The sequence below is a fragment of the Gobio gobio genome (assembly GCF_949357685.1).
Source record: "Gobio gobio genome assembly, chromosome: 8".
Classification (NCBI taxonomy): Eukaryota; Metazoa; Chordata; class Actinopteri; order Cypriniformes; family Gobionidae; genus Gobio; species Gobio gobio.
This window is the reverse complement of record NC_137114.1, coordinates 15782709-15807808: the sequence shown is the minus strand read 5'-3', so window position 1 is coordinate 15807808 and position 25100 is coordinate 15782709. Positions and strand designations below refer to the sequence as shown.

At 37.7% G+C, this 25100-nt stretch overlaps 1 protein-coding gene across 1 annotated transcript; it reads right to left on the bottom strand.

Moving 5' to 3' along the window:
* Positions 1-14524: 14524 nt before the first annotated feature.
* LOC307130307 (P2Y purinoceptor 14-like) lies at positions 14525-22796 on the bottom strand (the record flags this gene model as incomplete). The annotated part of the gene is made up of 2 exons (XM_079823275.1): positions 14525-15122; positions 22396-22796. The coding sequence occupies 2 exons, from the start codon at positions 22794-22796 to the stop codon at positions 14525-14527; spliced, it is 999 nt and encodes a 332-aa protein (XP_079679401.1).
* Between the last annotated feature and the right edge of the window lie 2304 nt (positions 22797-25100).

The window sequence follows — 25100 nt, the reverse complement described above, 5'->3', positions numbered from 1 at the left end:
TGATGATTCGGGTGTGCAGGTCCACGTTAACTGCCTGACCTTGAACATGGGTTGGTATAGGCAAATTTTATGGGGTGTAAATATTAATGATCCCGACTGTTACGTCACAGAACTCTGTTCCATGTACAGAACTCTTATTATTCAACTATGCCAAGGTAAATACAGTTTTACATTCTATGGCACCATTAAGTTATAGAACCTACAGGATGTATTAATGATACAAAGACCACTTATATATGCCAAAAGATCAAGGAAAATTTTCAAACCCAAAACCTATTTTTTCATTGGCTTTTAATACATTGTGATGTTTTTATGCACATTGATCAGCCTCACTGCTGTTTTTGCTTAAGAAATAAACTTAATTAGATTAGATTAACTTATCTTTTTACATTTTTCCCATCTATATGACCATAAAAATGACCATGAAACTGCGTACCACCAGTACTGCATCCTGTTTATATATGTATTTGTCAGTGCTTATGTGCAATTTTAAGTTTGACAGCCTTGTTTGAATTTTGGTTTTATGAAAAACATGGAAATAAGTTACATGGAAATAAATATAAGGAAATACCTGGTAATCCCCTTATGTTTCTCATGAACTGTTCTGCATGTTGACTCATTCATGTGATCATCTTCTCATGCAGTTGTGGTTTTGCTTCAAGTGTTTTCAAATGTAGGCATCTATTTTGTATTTAACATGACTGTAACACTTTCACATGGGTCCTAGCCTACACATTCCTTATAGCCAAAAGCAAACTAACGGTTATACGAACTCAATATTAAGATTACTTCAGTCTTTTTTATTTTTTTTTATTTTTTTATAAACCACAGTAGAACACACACATAGTACAACAACAACAAAAAACTATCACATCTCCGTCACAAACATGTTTTAATAAGTAAAAATGTTAATGTAATGTATATAGACTTTTTAAATCAATCATAATAAATTTTACCTAAACAGGGAAAATGAAAATGTTATTAAATAGCACTTATTTTTAATCAATTAGTTAAGCAAATTTATTTATAAATCAACACACAAATAAAATAAAAATGTATATCGCACAAGGCAGTTTTTATAGCCTATCAAGTTTTTAATAACAGAATTATGTTAAATAGTGCTTATTTAATCAATTGGTTTATCAAAGTTATCCAATAATCAACACTCAAATGTTTAACAAAAATTTAAATCTCACATAAGGCAGTTTTTATATCAAGTTTTTAGTAATAAGCGCTATTTTTCAGTAAATATTTCTGTTTACTCAATTAGTTTATCAAATTAATTAATAATTAACAAATAAAACTTGACAAAAAATTTGTATCACACAAGGCACTTTTTATATCAAGTTTTTAATAAAAGAATTATTTTTCTACTTTTGGTAAAATATAACCATTTAAATGATGGCTGCTTTTGTTTTTTGTTATTCAAACATACAGGCTATTAAATAACGAAGACATCATACAGTTTTGATAAAATTTTTTAGTTTTTTTTGTCTTTATAGCTAACTAACAAGATATGGACATATTAGAAATAGTTTTAGAAATAGTTTTATTGACGTCTTTTGGATGAAACACTGATTGAATTTCAGTCGTCATAATGTTGCGCCGTATTAAAGATCACCAAAACTAAACACAAAACAGCATAACACTAAAGAAAAGTGCTCCCTTAAAATCTTGTAATAACTAAAATGTTGAAAATTGCTTAACTTATTTAATAGTTAATGCAAAACTATATGTTGTCAACTTATTAATCATATATATTTTTACAGTAAAAAGATTTTGAGATTTAAGAATACATATTTATTTTACTTAGGCTTATTTGTGTATATATTTTTGATGCATCACAGTTAAACCATACAATATGTACCTTGGACAGCTACTGTACCCGTCCAGCCTCCACAAGATCCACATACAAATTTAAAGAAAGATCTGATTTGCCACAGTGGGCATAACAATATAATATTCAAGTTGTTTTAATATAGATCTGTAATTCTGCATGTTAAACAGTTCCTGCATATAGGCTCTAGGGGGCAGTGGGTGAGGAGATATGATGTGAGGCAGTGATTGAGGGAATACTAAAAATAATAAAATTGATGTTTTCAAAGTGATCCACAACTCTAGTTGTCTTTTCTAAATAATACAAACAACACGGCATCTGTTCTTGAGATGCATGGCCTGGCTGGCATAACTTTACAAAAAAAGCCGGAGATGCCTGGGCTTTGAATTGAAAAGTACAATTATTTCCTCATTGTCCAAAGAGTCTGCAAGTTCACGTTCCATGGATAAAAGTGAAAGGTTGTTGTGCCTGACTTTGGACATCGACGACCTTAAGCGTGACTTTAGTCGATGCTCAGCGAAAAAAGTCTCTCAACAGTGCATGTAGTCATTGGTAAAGTCACCATTACTCTCAGCAATGCGTTTATTTTAGGAGAACATTTCCATGGGGCAGCTGTCTAGCACTTCCACGAGCGTAGGGTATCTCTGTTGTTCTGTTTGCATTTTTCAATTGAAATGTTGAATAAAGACTGTGAATTCTGCATCCTCAACAGCTAGTCCATAGGCTCCAGTAGTTCTCTACCAAATACTGTGGATCCTGGCTGGCAGGCAGCTGATGTTTTCATGATGCTATACGTGTTTTCCTGGAATCTATTATTCATCTCTGAAATCTGTGCATCCAAAACAATCTTCCAGATCTGTCTGAGATCCATGTCACTTTTAACACTTACAGTCTTGCCCATTGTGCTAGTGATTATAGAATCTGAAAACTTACAGGGCAACTTTCACTTGGGCGATGATGAGACATCACACTCTGAAATGTTATGCTTGGTCATTAATTCTTCAGATAACTTCATGACTTTTTCAAAATCTCCCTTGGAATTGTCTCTGAATTTGACCAAGTTCAATTTGAGATTTTCAATTAGACCGATTGTGTCTGTGACGGAGAGTGTGGAGCTCTGCAAACCCCTGGTTGCAAATTCGGTAGTTTCAAAAATCACCAGCAAAAACAGAAACTGGTGGAACAGAGAATCTGCTTCAAATTTGGTCTCACCGTTTTTCTCTGAACACTGTGCTAGCATTTGTAGCACTTTACTTGAGCTCCAGTGGATGTCTGAAGGTCGCTCGAGCTCTAAGGGTTGTTGATCTGGGTGCATCTCTTTCTGAATTTGCTGGAAGATAGCATGTCTCTGAGCTCCAGTAGTGAAAATGTGCTTACGTGTCCAGATGCTGAGCCCATCTTGCACAAAACCAGATTTTGTGTGTGAGAGCAGCAATGAACATAGGTGGATGAACATGAACAATGTTTGTTTTATGATTACATTGACACCTCCACGGTTCCCCGACATGACAGCTGCCCCGTCAAAACCAAGCGTCAACCTCCCGCAGTTTCTCTTTCACACCTCCTTGCAAACTGCCTTGTGTAAATTAATATATTGTTTTATGTGAATGAGTAGGCTCAATGATCCTCACATCAGTTTGAAGCAAAAACTCTAGGCAACAACACCCATTAGTCAAAAGTATTGTGGACACATATCTAATGTGTGTTTTGAGGCCTTAATATTAAACCCTTTTTTTAACCACGCATAAACATTTTTCTCTCAAAAATACAAGCATGTAGGCTACTGTACATACATGTTGCTCACATATTATGGTAGCCCAGTTTGTGCTGAACACAATGTAATGACACTTTTTCCATTAATATGTTTATAAGCAACTGAAAAAAGCACAAATGTCTGAGCATGTCAAAACTTCTAAAGGGCCCCAAAACAGCTCAGACTTCTAGGGTTAAAGTTTACCAATGCATTTCTCACTTTCCAAACCATCACCAGAATACCCTTGGCAATATTCTAAACAAATAGAGACCAAACATATTGGAAAAAAATTGAAATGTCATGCGTACATTCATTTGTCCATCAACAGCTGAATTTTATAAGATGCAGCATTACAAATAGCTGTCACTGAGAATATTTATTTCTCTGAATAAGTATGAATAGGTTTCCAAACATAGTAGAGAATGAATTTGGATGGATCATTGTGTTCTTTCTTTGTTTCACCCACTACTGCTGAGGTCCTGAGGAATTTTTATGGCAGTCACAGACCAGGACATTAGGGATTATTCTCTAGATGGGTGAAGGGCAGAAACTGCTTGGGGACCAATGAGAAGGCCTGTCCTTCCTAGGCTTGGTTTACCAGAGGTCTTCTTCTTGCCCTCTAAGAGGTGTCTGGCTGTTGTCCTAGCATCTTTATCTGATGGAGCATCTTTATCTAGCATATTATGTAGGTCATTATGCGGCTCATCGTGCGTTCTTTTGTTCTCTCAGGTGTGATACCCAGCATTATTCATTAATGTTCATGTCTCCTCGCATACTGCCTTTGTTAAGAAAAAGTGTCTTACAAAATGTAAATTAATATATTGTTTTATGTGAATAAGTAGGCTCAATGATTCTCACATCAGTTTGAAGCAAAAACTCATCTTTTTATAGCATCTTTATCTGACAGTTTGTTTGTGTTAGTCCACCACCCTAGTGAAAAAAAGTATGCTAAGTATACTTGCAGCAAGACTAATTATCAGTATACTTGAAGTGTGTTAATGATTAGTTAACTTGAAATGTGCTATTTTTAAACAACTAATTTTGTACTAAGTATATTTAAGTTGTAAATAAGTTGTATTAAAGCATAATTTTAAGTGTATTTAGTGCACTTTTATGTGCTAAATTGGAACAACTTTAAGTATACTTAGTATGCTTTAAAGGGTTAGTTCACCCAAAAATGAAAATTCTGTCATTAATTGCTTACCCTCATGTCGTTCGACACCCGTAAGACCTCCGTTCATCTTCAGAACACAAATGAAGATATTTTAGTTGAAATCTGATGGCTCTGAAAGACCTCCATTGGCACAATGCACGGTACACTCTCAAGACCCTTAAAAGGTACTAAAGATGTCGTTACAAAGTCCATCTCACTACAGTGGTTGTACAATAACTTTATGGAGTGACAAGAATAGTTTTTGTGCGCAAAAAACCCCTAAATAACGACTTATATAGTGATGACGATTTCAAAACACTGCATTATGAAGCTTCGAAGCTTTATGAATCAGTGAGTCGAATCATGATTCGGATCGTGTGTCAAACCGCCAAACTGCTGAAATTTGGCGATCCAAACTGCTGAATCGACTCACTGATTCATAACGCTTCGAAGCTTCATGATGCCATGTTTTGAAATCGTCATCACTATATAAGTCGTTATTTAGGGTTTTTTTGCGCACAAAAACTATTCTCGTCACTCCATAAAGTTATTGTAGAACCACTGTAGTGAGATGGACTTTGTAACGACGTCTTTAGTACCTTTTAAGGGTCTTGAGAGTGAACCGTGCATTGTGCCAACACTGTAAAAAAGGATTTGAGGCTTTTGCTACCTCAACTAATTTTCATAAGTCAGTTCAACTAAAATGTTGAGTATACTTAAGATATTAAGTTTAGCAGTGCCCAACTACTCCGTTTAATCAGAGTAGTTCAGGCAACATAGATTTCTAAGTTGTTTGAGCGGCCCCTGCATAAATACGTCGGGAAACCCCGCCGATCTCTCCTATGAGCCCTCCACAGCATGCGCCAGAAACTGCCATTTTGAATCAAGAGTTGCTGAGGTAAGAGCTAACTTTCTTATTTTATGAAAATGATTGTTAAACTGAGTGTAAACTAGATAAATATTACACAGGGTTGTTGGTGGCCACAATAAATATATTTTTGTCTGCATGTCACAGTGTTTTACACATGACCACGGATGTATAACTCGTTCTACGAATTCGTTCCTCGTTATAATTAAATTGTGTCAACAAATTAACAAATTAAGAATTAATTCACTTAACTTATTATATTCTCATTTTATTAAATTGTGGCTGCATTGTAATTCGTTCCCTCATTTATAATTAAAACGAGTTAACAAACAATGCGGCCACTATTTTCCTAAAAGGAGGGAATTCGTTTTTAATTTGTGACCACAATTGAATCACGGGGCAACGAATTAATGTCGTAGGATTGAATGTAGAATAATGTCTCGTGTAAGCACTGTTTCAGCCCTTGGATATCATTAAAACAGCTTGTAAACAGTCACAAAATGTAAAATTTACCTCAGAAAGCCATGAAATGACCATAACCTATATTGTATGCAATACAAATGTCTTATGCCACTATGTCTTATTTTTATAAAGCATAAAGAAAATTCTACCTCTAATTCTATTTGGGAATAATAATTTTCGGACTATTTGCAAATAACGTGTAGTTTGCGTCAGATATATCATTAGTCTCGTCTCGGGATTCTTCCTGTTAGTGAATAAATGCATCCGCTTTAAACATGTTTCGTAGTGGTCTTGTGGTAGTGCTCATAGTGTCAAAGGTTTCAGGTTCTAATCCGCCCTCAAATTTTTGAAGATGTTCAATGAATGTATATTAAGAGCATGGACACGTTTGTGGGCCTTTTGTTTAGTGATTTCACCGGAAAGAATAGAGTCCCCATCATGGCATTAAGTTATATATTTAAGTGCTTTGTCTGTGTGAAGGCTGCACGAGACAAGAGAACGAAAACCCCGCCTGCTTTGATTTGATTGGCCATCTCAGTCATTTTTGATATCGACGAGCGCCGAGGCAGAACACACAGAACGTGTTTTTGCAGCGAGAGCCTTTTTTGAATAGATGTCGCTTTGCAGAGACCGTTTTGCGCGCCTAGAGCTTCGCGTTAGAAGGAGCGCTCTGAGTGCTGAAGTTCCAATGAAATGAATCGAGAGGCGGGTCTTTCGTTGTGGCGACCGTTACCTTGATTAGACTGACAGGACAGCGGGAGACATTAAGACTGCCTCAATCAGCTCCCTAGTTCAGTAGTCATTGGCTTCTGACCATACCTGTCAAGTTTTGGATTTGAAAATAAGGGAAATTTTTCGGCGCCCACCGCAAGCAGTCCCACCACCCCAACCAAGCTCCAGTATCCCTTACATTTTAAGACAGGTGTTATAGCCCAAATGAAAACACAAAAGGGTATATATAATGAGCATTTATTTAAAGGCTTATTTGCATATTTTCTGTTCATTTAAAATTGCTTGTCTTTAGATTTTATTTTCATTCCACACATTCTTTTCATTTCATATTGCTTTTCTTTTACAGTTTTTCTTTTCTTTTCATTTCACACAACTTTTCTTTACTCTTTTAGTGAGTTATTGTACACATTTGTTGCAGACTTTGCATTCTTTAAGACTGTTTTGGAAGGAGTGTATTTGTGGGCTGGGCCAGAGTGGTTCATTTTACATGAGAGTAGAGCACAAACAGTTCTGTTGTCTAATGTCATCCTATTCTCTGTAACAATCTTTCGTACCATGCTAAATACCCTTTCTGAACTTGCATTGTACGCTTGTCCGGTGTCCTGACATTTCATCCTACCCGTCAGATTGTCCTACCAAGGCTTACTGCGCATGCCCACATCAATATTTTTTATATTTACATTTTAAGGGTAGGTTTATGGTAGGGATAGGGGTAGGTATGGATATTAATGGATATTAATAAAGCAAATCACATTAATATGATTCTGGTAGCACAATCTGATAGGTAGCATTTTACATCCATATTTAATATTTATTTATTTAAAATATTTACATAGTTTTAAGGGTAGGTTCAGGGTAGGAGTAGGTATGGATATTAATAAAGCCTCAAATCAGATGAATATGATGCTGGTAGCACAATCTGATAGGCAGCATTTTTTGCTGTCGAATCGTGCTACCTACTGTTTTAATGGGAGGTAGCAAAATCTGACAAGGTAGGACAAATCGACAGAACACCGGGACAAGTGGATTTTTTGAAGGGGCAAGTGAAAAATAATTTTACTTGCCCAACAGACAAGTATCCTGAGTAAAATGTCAAAACAAAAAAATAACTAGGGAATCACCAAAGTGCAATAATGATTCTGCATTCAGTTAGTGTAAGTGGCGATCGATAGTGGATAATAATATCAAACGAACTGACAACAATGTTGAGTGGTTGAGGCTCGCGCAGCCTCTCGAAGAGAAAATCGAAAACAAATGAGCGGCGCTCACACACAGAAACTCAGTTAACATACACGGTTAAAATGGTGTAGTTATTATATTTATAACATATGATACAGTTAAGCAACATTACACTAACAAGAGTGTTGTTTTCCAGAATACCATCACGACTGGAAATGACACTGATTTCATACGCCAGTTCCATAAACAATTAATTAACATTAAGTCACTTACATTTTATAATTAAATTCGCTGTCCCATTGATCACGGTATTTACACGAGGGTTTTTTTTTGTTTTGTTTTGGCAGGAGTGCCTTAATCCGTCTCTATCGTTACGTCCATCATCATCCGTCTCTGTTTTGTTTTTTTCTCGTGTTGTCACTCGTCATCTGACCTCAGTCACACACTAGCCTCGCGACAACTGGCACCTATACTGTAGGCTACTGCAGATGCCAGTTATCGCGAGGCTAGTTACAGAGCTCAGATTGGAAATGTTTTTGTTTTTTTACTCCGGTATTATTTTTTTTTAATAACGCAGGTTAAAATACGGGAGATTTACAGGAAAATACTAATACGGGAGGACGGCGGGAAAGAAGGGTAAAATACGGGACTTTCCCGGCCAAAACGGGATACTTGACAGGTATGCTTCTGACTACTGAACCAGGGAACTGATTGAGACGCACCCTTCAAAAACTGAGCACACTGCTATTTTCTAAAGGAAAAAAAACAAAAAACAAGTCAACCAAAAAAGGCAGTGCAGTGGGGAAATTCTAAAACGCTTAACGTGAAAAACGCGAATAATGAAGCATACTAAAGGCGGATCAACAGTTTAATCCGTGTCTGTGAGGTGCGTGAATTGATTGAGTTTATGACATTGTTAACTGTTGTCACAGTAAAAAAAAAACATTTATCAAAGGGTTAGTTCACCCAAAAATGTCAATTCTATTATTAATGACTTGCCCTCATATCGTTCCACACCCGTAAGACCTCAGTTTATCTTCAGAACACAAATAAAGATATTTTAGTTGAAATCTGATGGCTCAGTGAGGCCTCCATTGGCACAATGTAATTTGCAATCTCAAGACCCATAAAAGCTAGTAAAGATGTTACAAAGTCCATCTCACTACAGTGGTTCTACAATAACTTTCAAAACATTACATCATGAAGCTTCGAAGGATTCATAACGCATCGAAGCTTCATGATGTAGTGTTTTGAAATCGATCATCACTATATAAGTCGTTATTTAGGGGGGTTTTTTGCGCACAGAAACTAATTCTCGTCGCTTCATAAAGTTATTGTAGAACCACTGTAGTGAGATGGACTTTGTAACGACGTCTTTAGTACCTTTTATGGGTCTTGAGAGTGTAATGTACATTGTGCCAATGGAGGCCTTTCTGAGCCATCGGATTTACACTAAAATATCTTCATTTGTGTTCAGAAGATGAACTTCTGGAAGTAGAAACTGGTTCTAAGAAGATGTCTTACGGGTGTCGAACGATATGAGGGTAAGTCATTAATGACAGAATTAACCTTAACCCTTTAAAGGTTTTGGTAAATTTGCTATTAACTTACTCAGCTACAGTTCATCAAAGAAGTAGGTATTTTTTTAACAGTGGTCCTTGGTGATACCAGCTACCGTCACTTCAGAGTGAAAAAAAAAAAAACGCATACAGATAAAACAAAACTAATACCTATGATGACAGTAGCCATTGTTTTGAATGATATGAATCACCAAGGACCATGATTTCAAATAAAAATCTTTACTGTTTGTAAACCTGTAAGACCTTCGCTCATCTTCAGAACACAAATTAAGATATTTTGATGAAATTGGAAAAAGAAATTACTGAACAAAGTTTTTATTTTGTTTTTTTTCCCCCACAAAGTATTCTCGTCACTTCATAACATTAAAGGATTAGTTGACTTTTAAATAAACTTTTGCTGATAATTTACTCACCCCCATGTCATAATTTAATTACTAAATACTTAATTATGTTCTTTAGACTACAGGTTCCGAACAAGAGGCAATAACAGAAGTTGACGTTGGTCTTCTCATCTTCTCGACTGAGGAAGGCAGAAGCAGCCAAGCACTACTGCAAAGGAGATACTTTTGTCTACTATAACTAGTTTGCTTATTGCATATTTTTTAAGATAAATGTTAAATGTACATGTTATGTAATGTCAATTTCCAGCTGCTTACTGTTATCAAAACATTTCAATTTAACTACATCTCTTTTAAAGGGATAGTTCACCCAAAAATGAACATTTGATGTTTTTCTGCTTACCCCCAGGCCATCCAAGATGTAGGTGTGTTTGTTTCTTCAGTAGAACACAAATGAACAGTATCCAGTTGTATAATGCATGTCACTGGGGCCTGTTTAGAATATGACAACTATGAGAGTAAAACACATAGATATACGAATCCATATTAAACCCTGCGACTTGTGACGACACATGTCTTAAGACACAAAACGATCGGTTTCTGTAAGAAACTGAGCAGTATTTATGCTATTATTTTACCTCTGAGATGAATGTCTGGTCTGGTCTGAAGAGCACCATTACTTCCAGCGAATAAGGTCAAAATACTGCGTGATCATAGATATATACATAGATTCTTCATTTGACCGCTCCACGCAGGCACTAATGAAGAATATATATATATATATATATCTATGATCACGGCAGTATTTTGACCTTATTCGCTGGAAGTAATGGCGGTCTGGAGACCTGATGACATTCGTCTGGTCAGAGGTAAAATGATAACAAGTACAGTTCGGTTTCTCACAGAAACAGATGGTTGGGTGTTTTAAGACATCAATGTGTCATCACGAGTCGCAGGGTTTAATATGGATTCGTATGTCTATGTGTTTTTTACTCTCATAGCTCTTATACTCTACTGACACCATTGACATGCATTATACAACTGGATACTGCAACGGTTGGAGTTAAAAATCATCATTTGTGTTCTCCTAAAGAAACAAAGACACCTACGTCTTGGATGGCCTGGGGGTAAGCAGAAAAAAACCCCATCACATTTTCATTTTTGGGTGAACTATCCCTTTAAGGCAGTAAGCTGTTCTACTTTAAGGAAGAAATACTTTTTATTTCTATATTTACAGTTCTTTTGTATACTGAAGCTCATTTGCATACTTTTTTTAGGTAAATGTTCATGTAACGTTATGAAATGGCAACTTTCAGCAGTTTAAACTTTAGCTTTTATATTTCACAACAACAGAAATGTGAATATGAAATGTAATTTTGTAGCTATTTTGTCGATTTTTAAATGAAAATAAAAGTAAAATAGCATTCTGCTATTATTCTACAAAGTCTTCTATGTCAATGAATCATTTTTATGTAGTAGTATTAGAAAACAGAAACTTGAGTTGTGTGGGCAAATTACCCAGTTCAGTCTGTTGTATGAACTTAACATTCCAACTACAACTAACTATTCTTGAAAAAGTAACCTGGCTGCCTTAAAAAAACGAGTTGATTCAACAAAATGCGTAGTTAAGCCAATTTTTACATTGTTGGCACAACTATTAATTATAAATTGACTCAACAAGATACTTAGTTTAAACAACTTAAGATGGCAGAAAAAGTTTGTTGGTGTAACTCATTGTATGTTGCCTCAACTGGGATTTAAGTTTATTGAACTTTTAATGTCTTGTTGGAGTAACTAAAAAACTTTTTCATTAAACTTTTAAATTAAAGTTGCTCAGACTATTTTGTCAGCTTCATCTTTGTTATCCCAACGATTAATTTTATGTTTAAGGAACTCCAATATATGTGCAAACAACTTAAGTTTCTTAGCTAGCTTAACACAAAATTTCAAGGCAGCCAGGTTACAAATTATTTTAAGTTGAATGAGCTGGTTCGTTTTTACAGTGAATGGAGGCCTTTCAGAACCATCAGATTTCAACTAAAATATCTTAATTTGTGTTCTGAAGATGAACGGAGGTCTTACGGGTGTCGAACGACATGAGGGTAAGTAATTAATGACAGAATTTTCATTTTTGGGTGAACTAACCCTTTAAGTATAGGGACTAATTACATGCTTGATTAGTGATATTAAATGTGCTTTATTTGTATTATAAGTATACTTTATTTGTGTTAAGTATACTTTATTTTTATTATAAGTATATTTATTTGTATTATAACTAAGTATACTTTATTTGCGTTTTAAGTACATTACAAATTAATTACCGGTGTCTTCATAACACACAAGCAATATACTATGAATATATATTTTTTTCGGGTTTATTTATTTACTTTACCTTCCCTAAATACAAAAAATATACACTTTGTAGTCAATAACAATATAATGTATTATTACTTAGCTATACATTGTACAATTGTACATTGTATACTTTGAATAACATAATGTCACACAATACAGTAGTTTAAATGTGCTACCAAGGCTGTGAAGAGACATTCCATTTACAAGCCCAAAAACTTCACATGGTTTCAGCAAAACTAAACAAAATGATCTTACTATGTTTTTCATTAAAAGAACACTGGAAGATTAAAAAAAACATATATTATTGGACCAATTCCACTTACCCTCTATACACAAATATAAATTACACATTAAATTAAATTTTCTGATGAGCTGCTCAATTTTACACTTGCACATCAGAGGCAGTTGACAGCAAAAACTCGTGAAGAAACAGCATCAGTAAACAGACTATACAAGACATAAGGTCAAACAGCGTGTTCATACAACTTTTATTCACATTTACATTAGTCTTATTACTTATTATTTATAGCTCTGCCTCTGATTGTCTGCAGGCTGTGAACAACACACATTTGAATTCCGATAATACTCAACTACTCAACTCATATTTTCTGCGTTGTATTTTAGTGTGCTGTTGGTTTAATATAGAATTGTGTAAACTCATTAAACATATTTAAACTTAAATCAAAACTACAGTATGGCTTGTAGCCTACACTGCATATATTTAAAAATGGGCTTTTAATGCATTAGTCATATTTTAAAACTTATTTATTAATGCTTCATTTTAACACTTAAGGATGAATAAATAACCTTAAACATTACTCAAATTTAACTTTAAATACACTACAAATTAAGGATATTTAATATGTATTTATAAAATGTGCTTTCAGTGCATTGTTAGAATGACAAATATGAGCACAGTTTAAAATATACTAAAAATATATTTACACTTAGTACACTTTTAAAAAGTACACAGAACTTTATTTTAAAGTGCATTAAAAGTTACATTGTGAAAATATGATGCTAGTATACTTTTTATATATTTAAAGATGGTACAATTTTTGTTAGTATATTTACAATATACTATTGAAAAAGAGAATATATTTGAAATACAATAAAGTATACTTCTTTTTCACTAGGGCAAGATCCAATCAAATTGTAGCAAACCTTTGTCCCCTGTTATGGGCAGAGAGGGACCCGGCCATAACTGGGCCCTGGAATGTGCTGTCCACTACAGTGTACACAGATCGCTGAAACTCAGTAGCCTAAATCCTGCACATTAATAAATGAAGTGGTGAATGATAAACTGTAAAAAAAAAAAAAAAAAAAACAAGGAACAGAAAAGCTGCTATTAAAGGGTTTGATTGATTTATCTGAACAGGGTTGTTTTATGTGAATCTGCTGTATGTATATCAACCCAACCTCACAGGAAAACGTAACCACTTTATGAGCTGGCGATTTCAGAGGAATTTGTATGATGTGAATTGTATGCAAACATGTGATTTTTAGAAAAGACATGAAGGGCCACCCCTAAACATAACCATAAACAATGAATGAGATTGTATGAATTTATACAAATTAGCCCATTTCACCAAAATGTAAATTAGATGTAAATTGTCAAATGTTATTGCCCTTAAGAGTTTTCATTCTTGATGATCTTACAGAAGGAGTGTCAACAATATAGATTAAAAAAAAAAAAAAAAACAGGCGTCAACACAATTATGAATCAAATTTTTACAACTGCATGTACAGGTTAACATGTTGGGAAAAGTTGATTCATAAGTCCTGTGTGCTGTTTTTGAGTGCATTCTCAAAAGAAAGACTTTGTGGAAGAGTTCCAGACAAATATTGTAGTAACAAACAGGCAGTGATAACATATTGTATAAATGACTTCTCATTAGAGTATTGAAAGTCTAGACTATTCATATCCTTCCTTAAAACCACAAAACAAGAGCCGCTAGAATTTAGGTACACTCGAACCCTGGGTGTGAAAGACATTTGGATTGTGCTGTGTTGATCTATGGCATCTACTCAAACAAAATAGTGGTTGTAAGCAATTTAACTTATCTTTATATTACAAATGGTGGCAAATTATCATTATGATCTGTGAAAGATTGTACCAAATAAAGTCTAGTTTTATTGTAGCTTTTATTACAATTACTTGCATTATTATCATTGTTTTATACCCCCTTTTCATGCATGCAACAAGACCTGTTTTCTGTCAAAACAATACGGAAGTACATCATAAAGCACATTAATACATAAACCATCTAGCCCTCATTTAGGAGGCAACTCCAAACATTAAACTGGGCTCTGAAGGTCCTGCAAAACAAAAAGTAAATAAGTGGATCCAAGGATGCATTTAGTGCTGCAAGCAGGATGGTCATCTCCTTCAGAATGTAGAACGCTTGAACTGCTAAACACTCATGCAGCAGGGGTTTGATGAATATTAAAGGCAGTTTCACCAGATGATAGGGCACAAAGCACACACAGAAAATAACTATTAGCACTTGCATGTTGCGCTTAGACTTTCTGATTGTTTGATTACTGAACGTGGTCTGTGTAGATATTTGAACTTGTCTTAGCTTTTGAAGAGTCTTCAAATACAGAAGAATCAGAGATACCAGGATAAAAATGAAAACCACAATGGTCCCACAATGGATGATTTTGTAGGTCAAACTGAGCTGGAGTTCCTGGTAAGTGCATGTAAATTCATCAGGCATTTGACCCCAGGAGTTCTTAAGAAAGAGGATGCAGTAGATGGAAGATGGGGTTAACAATCCAATCCAAGTAGCTGCAGAAATGTAGCGGGCGGTACGAACCGTCTGCAGAGCATGAGTCTCCAATGGCCGGACAATCTTCAGGTACCTGAAAAAGTGTAACAAGCACTATCAATAGCACTTTAGAGTCAACTGTATTTATTTACATGTAAGCATGTACAAATACTGTATAATATCCTCAACATTCATTTAATACCATTAATTTGTCATTTAGCTGATGTGTCTATCCAAATAGTACAGTAGACTTATTACAGGAACATGGAGCAACATGTGTTGAAGAGCTTTGATCACAATGTTTTCATGGATCACCCTGTTAGCTGAGCCTACAATCTTTCCAGTATCAGTTCTTCAGATTTTTAAAGTGCCCCTATTATGCTTTTTCGGATATTACCTTTCATGCAGTGTGTAATATAGCTGTTTGTGAGAGGTCAGCAAAGTTTCACAATAAATGTTATTATAATGTAATAAGAGTTATTGTCTCCCAAAAGAAAGAATAGATTCTGAACTGCCTGAAACAAGTAGTTAGTAATCCCAGTCTTACTTCCTGCACGAAATGATGTAAGTGTGTAGCAAATTTGCATAATGCCAGTGTGAAGAAGTGATCTTCACAGCTGCAAGCGGCAGCACTGACACACACACACACACACACACACACACACACACACACACACACACACACACACACACACACACACACACACACACACACACACACACACACACACACACACACACACACACACACACACACACACACTCAACCACCACACGCTCTCCCTCACCTGTTGATGTCGCTATTGGTATACCGGGTGCACACGCGATCCCGATAGCACTTAGACATTTTTCCACATTCTATACTTCCCTTCTGTTATTCCCTCCAGACATATAACACACAAACTCACTATTTGTTTGTTGCATGTTTTATTGTTAAATTGCGTGTTATATGTGGGTGTAACCGGGTTGCTGGGAGCTGGGCCAGCAAACTCGAGCTACTGTAGGGCGAGCGGTTATGACGTCATCATACTGCGCCACACCGGCAGTGGACTGGAACCCAGCGAAACCATAGGCGTTTCTCAATGTCAAGGAAGGAACCTCAGAAGCCAGAATTCCGAGGATGCTACGTCATCGACGTCCGTCGAAGGGCTGTTCCAATGTCGAGGATCCTCGGAATTTCAACCAAGGTCTGAGTCCTTCGTTCGAAAAATATGCCATATACAGGAAAGGATGCTTACGAGTAGACTTCGCGCACTTAGCGTTCTCAAATCACCCACAATCCTATGCGCGGAGCTTTGCTATCTTGTTCAAAAAATACGGACGTTGGCAGAGTCGGAGCGTTAATGGGGCATATGCTTTCAAGTGTAAATATTTACGTTACCAAACATTTGTTATAACCGTAGTAAATATAAGTAAAGTTTAACTTTTAAATGCCAGTACAAATTACAACCGTATTGATATTATACAAATTACGTTTTTGATGGCTAACGGATTAGATTCAACTAACTCGCCTAGCCTCTGAAGGAAGTGACTTGGAAGGACCAGTCCTGCAGAGGAAGGATCCTTGACATTGAGAAACACCTCATGTCTTATCTTTATGTGGGGGGATACTAAAGTTTTAACCTGGCAACGAAATGGAATTGTGAATTAGTGTTGTCAGGTTTCCACTGCGCGGACTAGTGGAGAGGTTTAATCAGACGCTAAAGGGCATGCTGCGGAAGTTTGTCGCAGACACTGGCCGTGACTGGGACAAATGACTCCTCTTCGTTCTCTTTGCATACAGGGAGGTACCTCAGGCTTCAACCGGGTTCTCACCCTTTGAACTCCTGTATGGCTGGCAAGTCCAAGGACCACTGGACATCTTAAAAAAAACCTGGACAAAGACAGCAGACACAGCGTAGAGAAGCATTGTGAGGTTTATCCTGGAGATGAGAGACCGGCTAGAGAGGTACAGAGAACAAGCAAGGGAGAATCTTCAAGAAGCACAAGTGGTGCAGAAACAACCGTACGACCAACATGCCAGACTGCGTCAGTTCCAACCGGGACAGAAAGTGCTGCTTTTGTTACCCACTTCAACGAACAAGTTACTCGCCAAGTGGCAAGGGCCATATACCATCGTGAGGAAGAGGGGACCTGTAACTTATGAGATTCATCACCCTGACAAAAGAAGAGCTCACCAGACCTACCACGTGAACCTGTTAAAGGAGTGAAAGGAGGTCCAGGTTAAGCCTACAGAGACATCGCTGATGGTGAGAAATGTAGCAGAGGAGGAAGATGAGCCTGTGCCTGACATGAGACCCCAGAGAGACCTGGGAGCTGTGACTCTAGGCCATCTAGATGGGCCGAAGCAGACGGAATTACGAGATCTACTCGACAAGTTCCCATCACTGTTTCAGCCCAGGCCTGGGCGAACAGAGCTTGTGCAACATACCATCCATCTCACTGACTCTACACCGTCAAGACAGCGACCTTACAGAATCCCAGAAAGACTGTTGAACCCTTTGAAGGCAGAGATTGAAATGATGAAGGAGTTGGGCGTCATCAAGGCCTCCACTAGTGAATGGAGTAGCCCACTCATCGTGCCAAAGAAGGATGGATCACTGCGTGTCTGTGTTGACGTCCGTAAGCTAAATGCCCAGTCAAAGTTCGATGTCCACCCTATGCCGAGGATCAATGACCTATTGGAGCGGATTGGACAGGCACACTACATCACGACATTGGACCTGTGTAAGGGGTACTGGCAGGTGCCACTTGACCCAAACTCCAAACCGCTCACTGCCTTCAGGACCCCCGTTGGACTATACCAATTTACTGTCCTACCCTTTGGTCTGCACGGGGCGCCTGCTACCTTCCAGCGGTTAATGGACCACATTCTCCAGGGCTGTGAAGGGTGGGCAGCTGCCTACTTGGACGACGTGGTCATCTACAGCCACCACTGGACAGATCACCTGGACCATCTGAGACAGACACTGGAGAAAATCCAAGCAGCCGGCCTGTCATTAAATGTTGCTAAATGCGAGTGGGCGAGGCATGAGACCAACTACCTGGGGTACCAACTGGGCAATGGCGAACTGCGACCACAGGTTGGCAAGGTGGAAGCAATACGTCGTAGTCCTAGGCCTAGGACAAAGAAGGAGGTGCAATCCTTCCTGGGTCTTGTGGGCTGGTACCGCCGATTCATACCCGACTTTGCTAATCTGGCAGTGCCACTGACAGACTTGCTGACAAAAGCAGGGAAGAACCCGGTGGAGTAGACCGAGGCCTGCGAAGGGCCGTTCAGCGCCTTGAAGGACAAAGTGTGCTCTGAACCAGTTTTACAAAGCCCTGACTTCAACCAGCAATTCCTGGTACAGGTGGATGCTTCTGACAAGGGGATCGGAGCAGTACTGGCTCAGGGGACTACCGGAGCTGAGAAACCTGTGGTGTTTTTGAGCAGGAAGCTGTTGCCCAGGGAGACCCGGTATTCAACTATTGAAAAGGAGTGCCTTGCAATAAAGTGGGCCCTGGAAGCACTACGGTACTACCTCCTGGGGCGGGAGTTTGATCTGGAGACCAACCATCGGGCACTTACCTGGATTCACACGATGAAAGACCACAATGCTCGTGTTACTCGATGGTACTTGGCTCTCCAGCCCTACACCTTCCAGATCCGGCATTGCCCCAGGAGGAAGAATCTTGTGGCCGACTACCTGTCCAGGTTCCCGGACAGTGCGCGGCTTGGAGAGGGGGAAGGTGATGTGAAGAAGTGATCTTCACCGCTGCAAGCGGCAGCACTGACACACACACACACACACACACACACACACACACACACACACACACACACACACACACACACACACACACACACACACACACACACACACACACACACACACACACACACACACGCTCTCCCTCACCTGTTGATGTCGCTATTGGTATAGCGGGTGCACACCAGGGCTTAAAAACGGAAAAATAGATCAATCGGTTCACTCCGTGCAGAATCGACATTTTAACGTTTCCGTTTTTGCGTTCCTCATTAAACATTACTGTTCCGAAAACGGTTTGATTTGAAAAAATAACGGTTAATAACGTTATTTTAATTTAGCCTATACTTTAAACAAATATGTATAAATAAAGACTTATTTTCACTCAATAATAATATAACGCATGATAATTAAACTTGAATATTTATTTCATAACATTTTTAAAACCCCAACAGAAATACATGCATTAATTACAAAGCATAAACAGCGGGACAAATATTGACCTGTTTTAATAGAGCGGATAGTGGCCCTCTAAATGCCTATTCTTTTCAGAAGTGTGATAACATTCTTTGTACATAACTTTTTTTCAACACGACTTGTTTTAAAAATTGCATGAATAAAGAATAAATAAACTGAATAACAATTGCGTTTCTGTTTACGAACGATTCAAATTGATTTTGATTTCGTTTTTGTTCCTCTTAAAATTTCGTTAGTTTCCGGTTTTCGTTTTCGTTCCTTGAACCGGTTCAGAGCCCTGGTGCACACGCAATCCCGATAGCACTTAGACATTTTTCCACATTCTATACTTCCCTTCTGTTATTCCCTCCAGACATATCACACACACTCACTATTTGTTTGGTGCATGTTTTATTGTTAAATTGCGTGTTATATGTGGGTGTAACCGGGTTGCTGGGAGCTGGGCCGGCAAACTCGAGCTACTGTAGGGCGAGCGGTTATGACGTCATCATACTGCGCCGCACCGGCAGTGGACCGGAACCCGGCGAAACCATGTCTTGTCTTTATGTGGGGGGATACTAAAGTTTTAACCTGGCAACGAAATGGAATTGTGAATTAGTGTTAGGTCAGGTTTATTATGTTATTAGGTTTATTGGACAACATTGGGTTTTGTTTCATTTGGTTTTCATTTGGAGGAAAATTAATGTATTTAAAAGTAGAAGATATTACCTCATGACACTTACCTGTGGATGGTAGTGCCCCAAAAGGGGCAGAGTTTGGCCTTTAAAAGCAGTGGCCAGACTCCAGTATGGGACTTGTTTACCAAGTCGAGCAAACGTGCTACTGCGGTGCCGTGAGCTAAAGAAACCCTCCGTATATAGTGGATACTCGTGAGTTTTTGTGTACATAAATGTATAGTTATATATCTTTCATTTATTTTGTTGTTTTATTTTTGTTGATTTGGTACTTTGTTCTTTGGACTGTACACTTGTAAATATATTCACTGCTGGACTATTGGATTTTCGGTGCACTTGTTAATAAACACCACCATACTCTGAAGTACTTGCGGGTTGAGCCATCATCTTTTATTTTTTTTTATTTTATTTTTTTCCATTTTGAACCGTAACACGTCCACAGTAGTCTGGAGGAGACCCAGTTTGGGCCTGCCAACGGTCTACTGTTTCACAGCCAGCCTATGGTCTTTATTGCCCACAAAAATGTCTACTTTGACCTGTCCTTAAACACTGTAGTTGTAGTTGAGGCCTGGAAGAATTTGGTTTGTGTTGTTGAAATGACAAGCCTCTATTTTCTGCAAGAGCAAATCCAATTTTCATGCTCTTGCAAAGAATGAGTAACTCAGTGCGTTTATATGGACAACAATACTCCAATATTAACCTGATTAAGACCATACTCTGATTAAGAAGCTACCATGTAAACAGCGATTTCTATTTACCTTAATCCGGTTAAAGCCATACTCGAGTTAAACAAAAATTGAATTAAGACATGTGGAGTATGCCTATTTTAGTCGCATTATCAAAGTGCATTGTAGACATTCACTACGTTTACATGGACAGCAGTAATCTAATTATTGACCTTATTCTGAATAAGACAATATTCTGATTAAGGTGTTTACATGAGTTGCTTTTAAAAAATATCCTTTCATGTTCCTGTTTTACATGTTATAGAACATAGATCACATAGATCAATTAATGGTATGTCATTACGTCCCCATGCCACGCTACGCTGTCCGACGTCCAATCATAGCGCAACTGTCTTGGGTCTGTTAAAATAAATGGGCTCAGGCAACCCACTGTAACTTTACCTGCGGGTGTCGCTATTGGACAGTGTTACTTTATAAAATGTTTAAATATATATATATATAAATATAAATATATATATATATATATATATATATATATATATATATATATATATATATATATATATATATATAATATGTTGTTTTATTTTTGTAATATTATATAGGCTATTGTGTCTTTCAGTTTTTTTTGAAGAGACAGTGCCCATCTTGCCTCCTTCTTGACAGCCTACATTTCGAATAATAGCTTTGAATAATGATGAAAATTAAGGTTTCAAAATCGTGATTGTTTGGATTGTTTTTTCCTGCCGTCGAGCCACAGGCGTTCACTGAATGACCGGCTCGTGAGCCTAGAGGTTCCTGACCGCTGTTGTAAGCAGACAATTATGAATCTGGGATTACAGAAACAAACTTATTGTATTTTACTTTTACAATGAGCAGAATTATTACAACACAAAGAAAAAAATATAGAGGAGGCAGTGTCACAATGAGCAGTCAAGCAAGGCACCATAGCAACACGTCATGGCAACGACATTTCAGACTGACAGATACGTAAAAGAAAAACGGGACAATTGTGCGCTTTGTTACTGTTTTGTACACATTATTATATTAATTATAATTCAAATTCTGTTTTATTTGTAACAATATTATTGATGATTGCTGAGAGAGGCACTTTTGATAAATTTTTAAAAAGGGCAGGGGCTCGAGCCCCCAAAGTCCGCCCCTCTGCACTTGTCTCCTGTCACAAAATGCGGCGAAAACTCCTACACGACGTCAATAGTTAGATTAAGGTGTGAACATGTCTACAATGCACTTTGATAATGCGACTATCATAGGCATACTCCACATGTCTTAATTCGATTTTTGTTTAATTAGAGTATGGCTTAAACCGGATTAAGATAATTATAAATCGCTGTTTACATGGTAGTTTCTTTATCAGAGTATGGTCTTAATCAGGTTAGTATCGGAGTATTGTTGCCACTCAGTCAGTCAGTTTACATGCAGTATGTTTACATGGACAAAAAAACCCCCCGATATTAATCTGTTTAAGACCAACGGGGCTGTGCTACATATGAAAGAATTTCTGCGGTAGGTCCTACCTGGAGAGAAATGGAGCTACTACAAACACGGAGAGAGGGGAGAGGATGATCTGTAGGTATCAAGGTATTTTTTTGTTGTTTTGTTTTTTGAGCCAGTCACCTAAGCTGTAATTGCAATGTGACCAATAACTCACTTGACTAATAACTTTGCAGCAAGAACATTACATCATTACAAATTATGATGTTCCTGGAAAAGATGGCAAATTTATGTGCTTCTGAGAAATTAAGAAATTAAGCATGTACCTGTTTACAGCAATTAAGTCCATGAAGAAAATGCTTGCATACATGTTTATATAGAAGGCTGCTCCTCCAAAGCTGCAGTTAATATTACGTATTATCTTTGAACTGCTGGCAAGGTAAGCAATGTGCAAAGGTAAACAAAGGCAAATGAAGAAGTCAGATGCAGCCAGATTCTTCATGTACACCATGATGCTGGACTGGATATGCTGATTAGTGCAGAAATATACACGCATCGTGATGCAGTTCAGCACCAGACTGACAAGAAACACTAGTGAGTATGCAAATATGAAAACAGGATGAGCTGGGACTTCACACAGAACTTGTGTTGTATTAGTCGTATTTGGTTTCATGCCATCATTTGTGGACGAAGTGTTGAAGGTTGTTGTTGGCAATGGAGACTCCATCTAGATAAGCAAGAAAAACATACATTATTTTATTATTATTATTATTATTATTTGAACACAGGTCTCACTCACACTGACTTAAAAAAATACCTCAGTATGTAGTCTAACCCAACCATCTAATACCTGTCAACACAACTGTCACAAATTGTTGCTGTAATAAAGCGCACAAAGACAAATAAATCAGGAAGTCTTTAATTCAATACACACTGGGGAAACGCCAGAGATTAAGCAACCACTATAACATAAGCAATACTGGACAAAGGAACAGAATGAAAACTTAGGGTTTAAATGCAAAATTCCGCTGCACGCATCTTAAAGGTCCTGTTCTTCGTGATCCCATTTTTCAAACTTTAGTTAGTGTGTAATGTTGCTGTTAGAGCATAAATAATGCCTGTAAAATTATAAAGCTCAAAGTTCAATGCCAAGCGAGATATTTTATTTAACAGAAGTTCCCTTTCAAAGCCTACAGCGAACGGCCGGTTTGGACTACATCCCTGTACATCCTGCTTTAATGACGTCAGTAGAACAGTTTGTTGACTAACCTTCGCCCACAAGAATACGCAAAAAAGGGGGCGTGGTCTTGGTGCTCTCCCACGTGGAGAAGAGGAAGTGTTGCGTTCGGTTGTGTTTGTAATGTGTTTGCCGCCATGTCGTCGAGACGCTGTTATTTTCATCCCGGAGTCAAATCACCTTTCTTTGGCCTTCAGGGATGCTGTACTTTGAGCACATGCATCTCCCCGTTATGGTAAGAGGCGTGACCTTTCCGGGCAACGTGCGCTAAGCTGCTGTCGAATCACAACATGGGAACTGCTGGCACAATCAGAACTCGTTACGTATTTCTGAAGGAGGGACATCATAGAACAAGGAAATCTTTCAAGCCGTTTTGAGGACCGTGAAAACAGCGGTATACAGATAAGTAAATTGTGTGAAAAATACTGTTTTTTTACACGCGAAACATGAACACATGTTATATTGCACACTGTAAACACAATCAAAGCTTAAAAAAACAGGAAAAACAGGACCTTTAACTGGAGCTAGTGCAAGAGAGCATATTACACCTATTCTTAAATCACTGCACTGGCTGCCAGTTAAATTCCGTATTGATTTTAAAGTTTTACTACTGACCTACAAAGCACTAAACAATTTGGCACCACAAAATTTGACTGACCTTTTGACACCATACACCCCAGTTCGAAATCTTAGATCCATCAATGCAGGTCTTTTATCTGTCCCTGTAACTCGCCTAAAATCTATGGGAGATAGGGCTTTTTCAAATCTTGCGCCTAAACTCTGGAATTCCTTGCCTGTAGAGTTACAAAATGCAAATTCCTTGCACATTTTTAAATCCAGCTTAAAATCATTCTTTTTTAGGGAAGCTTTTATGTAATTTTATTAGTTGTTTTTAGTTGTATTATATTTTCTTTTTGTACTATTTATTTTTCATATACATGTGTGCATGTATATGTATGTATGTGTATGTACATATATGTGTATGTATGTGTATATATATATATATATATATATATATATATATATATATATATATATATATATATATATATATATATATATATATATATATATATATATACATATTGTTATATTCTGTTGTGATTTTATGTTCTTATGTACAGCGCTTTGAGAAGTTGCCTTTAAAGGCGCTATATAAAATAAAGTTATTATTATTATTATTATTAAATACAAGCAAACACAACCAGGGCGACAACATTGGGAGTGAGGACAGCGTGGAAGCCGGAGGGAAGGAGAAGCCCGGTGGAGCAGAAGGGGTGGAGGGTCGAGGTGCAGCCAGAGAACATGGTGGAGGCAGACCGACAACTGACCGAGGCTGATCCGGAGGGACGAGGGATCCCAGAGGAGTCCTAGTGATGACGGACCACGGTGAAGTCGAGGTAGCACGGAGCTGGGGTGGAGCCGACGGGCTGACAGGCCTGAGGTGCAGCCATGCTGAGCTGATGGAGAGGAAGCTTGAGGCGGTGCTGAAGAGATGCATGGAGCTAGCATTGGTGGCAGAGCCAAGGAGAAGAATAAGACCAGTGAGCTGACACATCCAGGGAACTGGACAGAAGGGCTGACAGCGAAGAACATGGGACCAGGAAGTCAGGTAGTTTCTGTTGGGGACTCAGGAGCTGTCTTTCACACACACCAATATTGATGTTTTATAAACAAATTTCGGGAGAAGCACATTCAGAAAATTAAAACTAATTAAACACAAGTGGAGCACCCTCAGATAATTATACCTAATTAAACACATGTGGAGCACATCAAGCTAATCGCTTTAATCAA